The 11,957-nt window shown below is 37.9% G+C and overlaps 1 protein-coding gene and 1 long non-coding RNA gene across 3 annotated transcripts in view; one reads left to right on the top strand and one right to left on the bottom strand.

The window, feature by feature from the left end:
- Window positions 1–3,221, bottom strand: part of LOC130533113 (uncharacterized) — a 4,089-nt gene extending 868 nt beyond the window's left edge. Inside the window, exons 1-2 of one of the 2 annotated variants that reach the window (XR_008952481.1) lie at window positions 1,522–3,221; window positions 1–450 (exon numbers count right to left, since the gene is read on the bottom strand). The exon at window positions 1–450 is cut by the window's left edge and continues 868 nt beyond it. This is a non-coding gene — a long non-coding RNA (uncharacterized LOC130533113). The remainder of the gene's footprint in view (window positions 451–1,521) is intronic. The other variant, XR_008952482.1, reaches the window with a different exon arrangement.
- Window positions 3,222–3,260: 39 nt separating this feature from the next.
- Window positions 3,261–11,670, top strand: LOC130533110 (ras-related protein Rab-25-like). Its single transcript, XM_057046269.1, has 6 exons — window positions 3,261–3,564; window positions 7,477–7,672; window positions 9,968–10,161; window positions 10,691–10,771; window positions 11,060–11,276; window positions 11,414–11,670. Exons 1-5 carry the CDS (start codon window positions 3,528–3,530, stop codon window positions 11,176–11,178), a joined length of 627 nt encoding a protein of 208 aa, XP_056902249.1. The 5' UTR covers window positions 3,261–3,527; the 3' UTR covers window positions 11,179–11,276; window positions 11,414–11,670.
- The last annotated feature ends 287 nt before the right edge of the window (window positions 11,671–11,957 follow it).

Genomic DNA, 11,957 nt, shown 5'->3' with positions numbered 1-11,957 from the left:
GGTAAACCAGAACTTTGTTTTAAATTAAACAAGAAAAGTAATGCCAGGCAGGGTTTAAACATGCAGGGTAAAGACAAAACTGGTGCCAAACAGAAAAAAAAACTTAATAGCATTGAAAAACATGGAACTTGTGTCACAACTTGTAAATATTTAATTTACATATGATTCAATCCCTTTATTTGAAGACATAAAAAGAGGTTTTCAATGTTAATACTTTATAATTGTCAATATAAAACTTGGCAAGCATCATAACAATATTGGACAAAAATAAGTCACCAAGCTCTTTCTTATGTTTTGTGAATCAAAAAACTTCTTTCTTCTTTCAAAGAAAGTACAAAGTAATTATTAATGTGATCCAGTATAAAGCGACAGATGCCTTGTCATAATCCCAGAGTATACTCACAAGTCCAGAATAGACAGAAGATGGTCTCTTAGTGCAAATCACAGAAGCTGTAAGACATTGGTATTGATGTATGTCAGTGTTAAATCTGGCTTTAAAAAAATTCACAGGGTACCACTGATGAACATTTTTAGAGAAAGGTTTGTTTACCTTTTTAACTAATTAGTATCCATTGGGGAAGGGGGGATTTTCTATTAAACAATAGAAAATTACTTTGGGGCCACAGGGATCTTATGAATAAGAAATTCTTGGTAATTAAAAAGTTTACCTTCCTTAATGAAGAGTTGGGTGACCACTAAAATACCATTTCTGAACCTTTTATCAAAAATAAAGATTTACTTTTGTTATTAATATTCTTACTGTTTCATATAAAGTAGCTGTTGAGGGTAAAACTGTTCTTATGATGGACCAAGCCAAAATTTGTTTTTTAAATTTTGGTAGAGAGACAGTTATCTGATCAATGTCTCAATTAAAAAGTAAAATAAATTAGAAAAACTATGACATGAGATAGTATTTCAAATGTTGGTTCTTTACTGAACCTAAATAAGTAGGGCTTTGGAACACACACACACACACATATATATATATATATATATATATATATATATATATATATATACACCTCATACTGAGGTGTAGGCATATATGCGTAAGGAGCCTTGCCTAAGGGCTTGCCTGGATTCGAACCGACAACCTTCCGTACCAAAGTCAGTGGCGTAAACCACACACACACACACACATATATATATATATAAATATATATCATATATATACACATTCATGGAGCAGGACAGAGAAGGGGGTACTGATGGAGTGTTACTACGGGAGTAACCCCAGCGAGAGAGGGTACATGCAGAGGATGTGGGATAAATGGGCCCTTTAAAAACCCCACATCCTCACTGACTAAGAAGCAGCTATTAGCTCAGTGTTCAAATATCCGTAATAAGAAGTTGCTATCGCAGCTAGAGATTGAAGAGGTACAGCGTTGTGCCTCATCAACGGTACAAATATGCTACGGCAAGGGGGTACCAGGACGCCAGATCAGCTTCACCATCACCCCCTGATATCGAGATTGGGTACAAAGCCCCATGACAGATAGACTCGACACAAGGGCAGCTTACCTGAGAGAAAATCATGAAGTCCTGGGGGTACTCAACCACCTCCCTGTCAAGGCTAACAAACAAAGTACCAGACCAATCTCTACTGAAGGATATAAATACAGCACTGTCAACCATCCCTACCACTACCATCACTGAGACCAATCAGTTGATGTATGCAGCGGCAACAGTAATCCTACAGATTCTTGGCTATAAGATGAAGAGCATGAACAGCCAGAAGGAGCAAATGGCCCCATGGAGGAGAAAACTAGAGGCGTCAGTCTTTTAACAGAACTGAGTAGAAGTGTGAATCTAAGGAAAGAGCTGCCCAAGAAATATAACAAACTGTCCACAACTGAGGCACTGGAGACTACTAAGCAAAGGCTCACAGCCCTGGCTACTCGACTTAAGACTACTCAAGAGTAGTAGAGGCAAGGAGAATAAACAAGGTGTTCTTCACCAATCCAGCTAAGATCTCCAGATAAATATAAATACACACACACACACACAGGCTACTAAGTGAAGGTGTAGAATTTGTGTTAAGAATGTTTTCAAATTTGTCTCTATGTGTCTTACATTTCTTTCACAAAGTATCAATAAACCTAAACTTTGAGGCAAAAATGTTTTAGTGTAGTGGAGGGGGCTTAGCCAGTGCTAAGTGGCCATATAACTATTAATTTCCAAAGTTCCTAATAAGGCCACTTGGTGTGTCCCAGACTGGAAACAATCCCATCAATAACTGTCCCATACAAAAAAACGGGGTAAAAAAAAAAAATCTCTGCCCTTCAGAGATCAGTCTCTCTTGACATGATGTCTAGTGTCAAAATCAGAATGCAACAGGCTGGTATATCAACATCATCAGGGAATTTAGCGGGACGACGCGGCTTTTCATATTCCACGCAAGCCGAGTTGCTGTTTTTCCCGGTCGAAGCAATATTTTCGTGCAGTGTTAAAGGGCCTTATAAAGATACGATATTCTACCTAATTTCTGTGTAATACGCGGGGTAGTGTAGAGGGCCAATAATATCATTAATAAAATCCGGACTTGAAGCTTTTCAGTTTTATCAGACTACTGCTGCTGATAACATTTAACAAACTCGGTACTTCGATAGCAAACCCAGCATTTTTTAAAACTACCACTCTGTCTAATAGATGTGTGTGATGAAAATCAAACCGTTTGGAAATCAGTCCAAAATCCAGTGAATAATTGTACTTTCAGTTTTATTTATGGAGTACCTCTCCTTTACACGCAGATACGCTTCCTCTGCTAGCCCTGTACCAAGATGGTGGTCCTTTAGTCACGTCAATATGACGTCTATGTCGATACGTCTATGTGTATGCGGACACAGTCCACAGGTAATTGAATAATTGTTACTCCAGGAAAAAAGCGGGATACAACAACCACTCGCTCAAATATCGGCCGCTCATCCTGGTTCAATGGCTGATCCTTTTCTTACGTCTTATTTTTGCAGCGTTCATGTTCAGTCGATTTGCACCGCCACCTGTTGTGGAGGCTAAACTACAAGGGACTTCTGAAACCTGCACAACCGGTGGGATATCTGCTTTGTTTTGTACTTGTAGATTTTGTTGAAGATGTTTGTTTCGCATTAAAAAAGAATTATTTTTTTTAAATTGTGTTTTATTTTTGCAAACCATGTTACATATTCAAGTACATATTCGATTTTGGCCTGAATTTAACCATATTTAGCCTGAATAAAGCCATATGACACAGTCACACCTCCCTTAGTGACTCAACACTTCCTGACAAAACCCCGCCTGCTGCACCAGAAACTGGATGGATATGTTAGGGAGATTTTGTTCAAACTACCCAGCTTTCTATTAATTTAGAAAGAAGTGAGTGAAGGGCATAAGGGTGGAACCTGGGGTTTACCTGCTCAAACATTTGCGCAGCTGCCCTCCTTCCTCCTCTGAATGACACCTCAGTTAATGTTGGCGTGATTCACTGTCAGTGTTGGGTGTAGAAGACAAAGCAGTAAAACAGTGGGCTGGCAACTCTGAATGAGCACAACATGGGGTCAGATGAGGCCTACAACTTTGTCTTCAAGGGTGAGTAGATTTTCTCCATATCTGAGTGACTTTCTCAGTATGTCCTTTAAATGTGAAGTACTTTTTTTTATAAAATCATTTTTTTTCTTCAATGATACTCTCATGTTCATTGCAAGTAATTTGACATAGAAGCACTGTATATACACAAATCACCTTAAACAAACTTTGTAAATTCCTCCAGGCTTCAACATTTGAACAGTAACCTTCAATAGGGAAGAAATATGCATGCATGGTGTGGAATAGTGTGGCAACCAGAATGGGTACTTTATTCTGCCTCCCTATGTTACTGTATTCAATAAGAAATTCCATTAGCTAACGTACAGTTTTTCTCTATTCATTTAAAAAAAAAAATTCTGACCTGCATTATTGAGATCATGATAGGGAAACCTGGAGCTGATCTTTGTGAAAATTTTTTAACTGATACTGAACTATATCTATATAGCTATGGGTCACACAATCCTAAAAAGACAGAAAAGTCTGATATTATCATGTACTTTTATAACAATGTTTTTTAAATCTTTCATTTAAAATTTAATTTAAAATGAGTCTCGTTGACTCAGGAGAAATGGATTGAAGCTGAGTTTTCAGAATTGAGATTCCAAATTACCCTTAAGCACAGTATGCATGTGACAGAACGGTGAATGTATTTCTGCCTCTCACAAAGTAGTTCTAATAGATTCCAGACAACCACCCATGACTAAGATTAGGAATGAGTGGCACTTATCAGAAAACTGTTTTGGTGGGCATTTCCCCCTTGAAACTACAAGAAAAAATGGTTCTCCCAGAGTTTTCACCATGATAGTCAGGAACCAAATAAAAAAAAGTCCACCCAGTTAAGATAGCACATTGACCAATCGGCACCTTCTGACCTAGTTTCACATACAAGTGATCCTTATACCCCATCAGAAAAATGAAAAATAGGAACAGTGCCATTCAATTTTCTTGAGTTAACAATTTTAATTAACACAAACAATTGCGCAACATACTATTAGCTTGATTTGATTTTGGAACAATTTTTTAAACATAGAATGGCTTTAAAATACTTTTTTACATTTTGTAGATGCTACTTAAAAGTGTTGCAATAAAAATAAAACAACACAACAAGCAAAGACAAAGACATAAACTCAGTTTGAAAGCATGGAAGCCACTAATAGCCACAGAACTTACTGGTCTTGTTTGTCTAACAAGTAACTCAGTTGTAGAAAAGGAATGTGGGATGGGCACTTTGCAGTCAACAATTACCTCAAACAAGGAAAATGGAAACGCTTGTTTAACATTATTTTCCAGACTTATATTAACTGTAGTAGGTTATCTGAGGATTACTTGAAAAAAAAAAAAAACGCAATATGAACAGCACTGGAAGCAAGGACTGGTACGAAATTAGTGTTGCGATCTCATAGTGCATTGCTGGAACTCTTTGCTCCATTGTGCGGAAATTAATACATACAAAGGTTCTCTCTTTTTTCCTATTTATTCGAACATTATGAATAGGCCAGCAGGTTGCAATTGTTTCTCTATTATTCTGTTCGTCTCGACTCCCTTTGAGCCAGCATTGCAACTAGTTTCCTTATGTAGTAATTACGATTTAAACCCCCCCCCCAAAAATAAAAGACTCACTGAGATGACTAAGAACCTACTCCAAATTTAAAACATGATCCTGCATTAAAACTTTTGCTGCCTAATTGAATCAATTTTTGCTTTAATAATTAGCCATAACATAGCAAAAAATCAAGCATAGCAAAAATGGCCCTTCCTTTACCAACTTTCAGCCTAGTACTTGTGTTCATACAAACTACTGAAAACCCCTGTTATATACATACAGTTTATGTATTTGAAGGAACTACATTTAAGATTGTGACCAAAACTGGTACTGCAACACTTTCAAACTACTGTAGAGTGTGGTATGCTCTCCCCCTCGCCCCAGAGGAGAGGTTACTAAATCCAGCAAGAATGTCTACTACAATGAGCTATCTTGGCAGATGATAAGTCATACACTATAAATTTATTGTCTGTTGATTTTGTTTATGTTTCATGCATGAATGAGAACCTCCATGTACAACTTTTAGGTTTAGTAACGTCAGACATTTGTGACTCAAAATGTGAGTAGCTGCAGCTCAGTGGAAACTGGCAACCTGGATGGCGAAGCGCTGACTGTGATTGGAAGATTGGTAGAGGGTGGCGCAACAAGCCAAAACACAAAATGTCACATGTCATCAGCATTACTTCTGAGCTGCCAATTAGCTTTTGAAATAGGGCTGGAATCCTGTTGTCAGATATGCATATTTGAAATTAACATCATTTCTTAATGTCTGCTTACATATTAGGGCCATTTTATGATTATTTTAAATGCCTTTTTTTCATATAGCTGCTCTACTGCTCAAAGGACTGCCAAAATAACTGTTGCACTTTTATTCTCATGCACTTGGCAAGCACTATATCTACAAGCTGGGATCAGGTGGTAAGGGGACTGGGTTGAGAAGCAGAGGCCTCTCAGTTCAGGCCCAGGTGTAGACACACCTTTGTCTGCACCTTTGTCTGTCTGGTGTGTTGTTAGCAGGGAGAGGTGCCAGGACACCATCAGAGCACTACTGAGAAAGGTGCCAAATGTTTACACAGGGCCCAGTGATGAACGGGTGACTCCTTCCGGGGTGTACCATGCCTTTGCCCATATGCCCCTATGCAGCTGGGATAGGTTCCAGCACCCTCCTTGTGACCCCACAGTCAAGAACAAGTAAAATACACTGCCCCTAAAAATATGTAATGGCAGCTGATTTTTAATCAATGTAATGTAGAGTTTAGAGAAAAAACACATAACAGATAGAAATTTGGCTTAATATGTTACTTTTTGGTATGTAACAGCAAAAGCAATGAGTTAATCAATAACATTTGCATTGGTGGAATTTTCTTTCCTGTTGGCAAGCTTGTCCAGTCTTGCCAACAGGAGCTTCCCTTGTTTCCAGTCTTTACACAACATTGAGTAGCAGCAGCTTGTAGCTACAGCCCAATATGACACTTAGTCCTCTACAACATGTAGCAAGAAAGCACATTTTTAGATTATACTATTTCACCCTCACTTGTACACTTTTGATGAAAATTTGGTTTTTGGTGCACAAGTCTGTGCACACCCCACCTGTGAATGTGTTTCTTTATGCTGAGATTTCTGGGAGTTTTCAGTCACACTTTACAAGCTGTACTAGTTTAACTGCCTAACCCTTTATTGTTACTTGTACCTCTGAGTCAGTGAGTAACAAGTGAAACCCAGTATTAGTCTTTTAAGTGAATATTAGTCATTGAAGCGAGATGGTGCCCTGTTCTCATTCTGTTTACCCTCTAAGTAGCGTCCTCTAAATGAGATGAAAGGAAGTAGCTGCTTATCTAGTTCAACCAGACATGGATTCACTTGCAAACTTATTTCCAGAAACAAAAATATATTTCTGAATGTTTTTCATCAACAGAAAAGGTGTTTATAGAGGGAATGTCAGCAGATAAGGATGTTTGAGTTGGAAACTGCAAAACACTGAGAAAACTATCAGGTTAGAACTTCAAATTGATAATTGATTAAATAAATAAACAGTACATTATTTCAGGCATTTAATTATGGATTGACAAACTACATTGTCCCTGTTTTACATTCTCCTCACTTGCATTAGGTCTAAAGACTTTTAAAAGGTGTGGTGTTATTTCTAAAATCAGACCCTGATTATATCCTCAGTGTTGTAATCACACTCAGTTTAAGACACCTAAAAACCGGATTTGTGTGCAATGCAAGACAGACACACCTTGCCTTAAGACATACAGTAAATTCAGAAAGGCTATAATCCATTGACAACTAGGTTTAACTATGTGAAATCACCCCCCCACCCCAAAAAAACAACAATAAATGCTAATGTTTACTTTATTTTGTTCCTACAGTGGTTCTGATCGGGGAGTCAGGTGTAGGAAAGAGCAATCTGCTATCTCGCTATACCAAAAATGAGTTCAACCATGATAGCCGCACGACTATTGGGGTGGAGTTCAGCACACGGACTGTGGAGCTCAACGGCTTTACAATAAAGGCCCAGATCTGGGATACTGCTGGGCTGGAGCGATACCGGGCCATTACTTCTGCGTAAGACATCCATCTTCCATTTACTTTTATATCCACCCTCTGTAGAATGGGCGATTCATTTTTAGCACATTTATTTTGCATCAATTTATTAACTCACTCACTTATTTTCTACCGCTTGTTCCTCCACTGAGGGTCGCGGGGGGACTGGAGCCTATCCCAGCACAATGGGCGGAGGCAGGGTACACCCTGGACTGGACGCCAGTCAATCGCAGGGCTAACACATATACTGTAGACAAACAACCATTCTCTCTCACACTCACACCTATGGGCAATTTTAGAGTTTCCAATTAGCCTAATCCCCAATCATGCATGTCTTTGGACTGTGGGAGGAAGCCGGAGTACCCGGAGAAAACCCACACAGGCACAGGGAGAACATGCAAACTCCACACAGAAAGTCCCCAATCAATCCCAACCAGGGATCGAACCCGAGGCCTTCTTGCTGTGAGGCCACGGTGCTAACCACCACACCACCATGCCGCCCTAACTCACCCATTTTATTTTACTCTACTCATACTTATTTTGGAGTATATCTTAATGCTAAACAGCAAGTTGATACATAAGAAATATGTGTTTTCACTTAAGCACAAGAAGCACCGCAATTGTATGAAGCACCACAATTTACCACTCCTTAAAATTTTCTGTGTTTTGCCAAAACCTGAAGTAAAACTGATATTCATCATTGCATCAATTGATTAATATGTTCTTAATCAATAAATTAGCTTTTCAGCCAAAAGAATGTCAGTGATTTGGGATAAAGTATGGTAGAGTTTTTGTTTTAACTGTTTAAATAGAGAATTTCATGGCTAAAATTTGAAAACTCAAGTGGTGATGCCAAATGTACTGTATTTTCACGACCATAAGGCGCACTGTAATAAGAGGCGCAATCTCAGTTACGGGTGCTATATCTGTATTTAACACATACATAAGGCGCACCGTATTATTAGGCACATGCTGAAACCTACAGTAAAAAATGACAATGGAAGTAAAACAGTGAGTTTTGACACATTTATTGAACAAAATATTCATTCTTCTTCCACAAAAGCATCAAAGTTTTCATCTTCTGTATCTGAATTAAACAGCTGTATCCCGAATTCCTCTTGTTCATCATCTGAATCAGACTCACCGACCGGTTCATCCATGTTGGTGATGTGGCTGGGTGCGGTTATCTTGTCATGGCAGTAGGTGCGGAAGATGGCCACCCTCTCCTGGTAATCCGCGGGCAGCCACTGCACAACAGTTGTCCTTGCGCGTATGGAGAGATGCCGCCTCCTCATAAAGCGAAAACATCAATACGGACCTCCTTGGAAGTGCTCAATGTCCATTTCCTCAGCAATCGCTTTGGCCTTTTGTCGAATGGTGACAGTAGAGATGCCCCTTCCAGTTGTTCGCTGTTCCACAACCAACTGTTCCACTCGGTCTTCCAGCTTGGGCCACCTTGCTTTGTTCCTGCGGAAACTCTGCTTCGTCTTCCTCACTTGGCGCAGTTCACTTTCTTGTTTTCTCCACTTTCTGACCATGGACTCATTTACATTAAAATGTCTTGCAGCTGCTCGATTGCCATTTTCAGCCGCATATTCGATGGCCTGAAGTTTAATGTACCGTAAGCCACATAGGTGTGCCGCTAATCGATTGGCGGAGCGTTTACCGTAGTGCACTCACCAAAAGCACACAGCAGATTTTGGAACTCAGTCCACACACAAGGCGCACCGTCGATTTTTGAGAAAATCTTAGTGTTTCAAGTGCGCCTTATAGTCGTGAAAATACGGTAGTTAATTGGTGAAAAAGCAATAAATAAACCAGACCAGATTTGTCTTTTAAAAAATCATTTAAATTACAAAATAAATATTAAATGGAATGTGAATTGGGAATGATGCATACTCAACATTCCCAACTGAAGTTTCAGCAGTTTGCTTTATGGGTTAAATATCATTTTAAGATGCATAAATTTATAAAGCAAACAAAAAGACAGTTTTGGATTTTTTTCCCCCATCTTTTTTTGCTCCATAGCTGTATAGCAGCCAGTATGTCTGAATATTAAAGCTGTAAACCAAACCAAACTAACCAAGACCGCTTCTAAATTTCTAAATTCCTTCTAAATTCCTTAGGATAATCAAACAAACAACGCTGGCTGCACAGACTCCAAAAGCCAATTGGTCGGATAAAAAGAAAAAACAATACAAAAAAAACCCAACTCACTGTAGAAAAACAGTTTTGGTGATTTTTTAAAAAAAAAATACAATATATTAAAGAATATTGTATACAGTATATTGTGACAGCTCCTCTTCCTTTCAACAGGTATTACAGAGGTGCTGTTGGAGCCTTGTTAGTCTATGATATCACCAAACACCTCACTTATGACAGCATGGAACGCTGGCTAAAGGAACTATATGAACATGCTGAGGCTAATATTGTGGTCATGTTGGTGGGCAACAAGACTGACCTGGAGTTAGAAAGATCCGTGCCCACTGAGGAGGCTCGAGGCTTTGCAGGTATTATTAAGTCCAAAAAGGAACTGTAATATTAAATCCACAAATTAAATCTCTGTATTGAAGTAGGCACGAGGAAACAGGTAATACAAATTAGTTAAATAAAGCAGACTTTGTATTTGCGTTTTGCACTTTGGTGTTAAATGTTTTTGCATAATTGCTTGTCTCACAATTTAAATCAATTCTCCTGGTCTTATTTCTTCATGATAACAAAAGCAACAATGTCTGTTTTTTAATTCATGCGACATGACGTTGAAAAGACAATGACAAAGTATGTAGAAAATAAAGTATCTTTTAGTGTTGTTAGAAAATAACCAAGCAGTGGTTAATTTGATATCAGTGAAGCAATTATAAGCATTTAATATCTCATATTTAGATTCAAAATCAGATTTTTCCTCTTATGTCTTCTCAGTAGTTACAGGATCTGTTCATTTGTGATAGATTCATGTTTGAATTGTGTATGAACAAAAATGATTGAGAATAAAACAACAATTAAAGTCAATTGAGTCACCGATAACTTTTATTTCTTTAGAAAATCACAAGCTCTTGTTTCTGGAGAGCTCTGCTTTGGAGTCCACTAATGTGGAGGCAGCATTCAACAATGTCTTAATGGGTGAGTCTCTAATTTTATATTTGATTACATTTACAGATCTCAATTGTATCTACATATTAACATTGTTTAAAAATAGTATAAAAATACTATAAGTTTAACAATCATAATGAACGTAGATATTTTATGTTAAAATAATTTTTTGCTAACTTTCATTCATTCATGAAATATAATTTTAAAAAAAGCCTGAACATATTGCATTTTACTTGTCTGCACCCAAGAAAAGTGAATCTGCTTTTTCTTTTAATTCTTTGAAATCCTGATATAAATTACATGTATCTTTCCCCACAGAGATTCAGAAAAAGACACACAATAAGGAATTGGTTCAGGGTGCCAACAGAGGCGTTTCTCTCAACAGCTCCAAAGCAGAAATCATAACAGAAAACAAACCCTGTTGCAGGAACATCTGATCACAAGCTTCTTTAAATAACCTGGATACTTTAACTCCCTACTCACCCCAAAGGTTGATGGTGCTCAATGAGTTCTGGGATCACAGCAGCCATTGGAGGTATATGTCACTGGCGCATATGGTACTTTTAAAATATATTCACAGTACAGCCACTGTTTTTTTGGAAAATGATTGGGGGGGTTCTTTGATGTTTAAAAATTGTAATAAGTGTTTGCATAAATATCCACCCCCTTCAGGTCAGTCTTTAGAAGATGTCTTGCTACAATCACAGCAATAAACTGCTGGATGGGGTGGATGTGTCTCAATCAAGCCAGCACATTTCAACACTGCAATAGTTCTCCATTCTTCTTTGCAAAACAACTCGCTCTGCCAGGTTGCTCTGGAGTGAAACGTGAACAGATCCTTCAAAAATAAAAATACTTAAAGTTAAAAAATGGTCTTGGATTTGTTATGTTATAGTTTTTATATGAATTAAAACAGCTTGTGACCGGCATCATTTTAACAGTTCCTGTTGAAGACATTTAATCATTCCAACTTTTTTTTATTCACAAGGGATTGGACTAACAGACACATCACTATGCATGTAATATCTTAAAATGTACAGTAAATGACACACAAGGTTAATGTTTTCTTGATATTAACAGTTTGGGTGGTGAAACATATTCAGAATATTAACCACAAGGTGTTCAAATCTGATTCAAATCAGATTTGATTCAAATTCTATTTAGGAATCTTGTTTTAATTTACTGATAAATAAACTGTGTATTTTTTGATTTTGTT

Source organism: Takifugu flavidus, chromosome 10 (assembly GCF_003711565.1).
Source record: "Takifugu flavidus isolate HTHZ2018 chromosome 10, ASM371156v2, whole genome shotgun sequence".
In the NCBI taxonomy this organism is placed as follows: domain Eukaryota; kingdom Metazoa; phylum Chordata; class Actinopteri; order Tetraodontiformes; family Tetraodontidae; genus Takifugu; species Takifugu flavidus.
The sequence above is the reverse complement of the archived record's forward strand: the minus strand, read 5'-3'. Positions and strand labels throughout refer to the sequence as shown.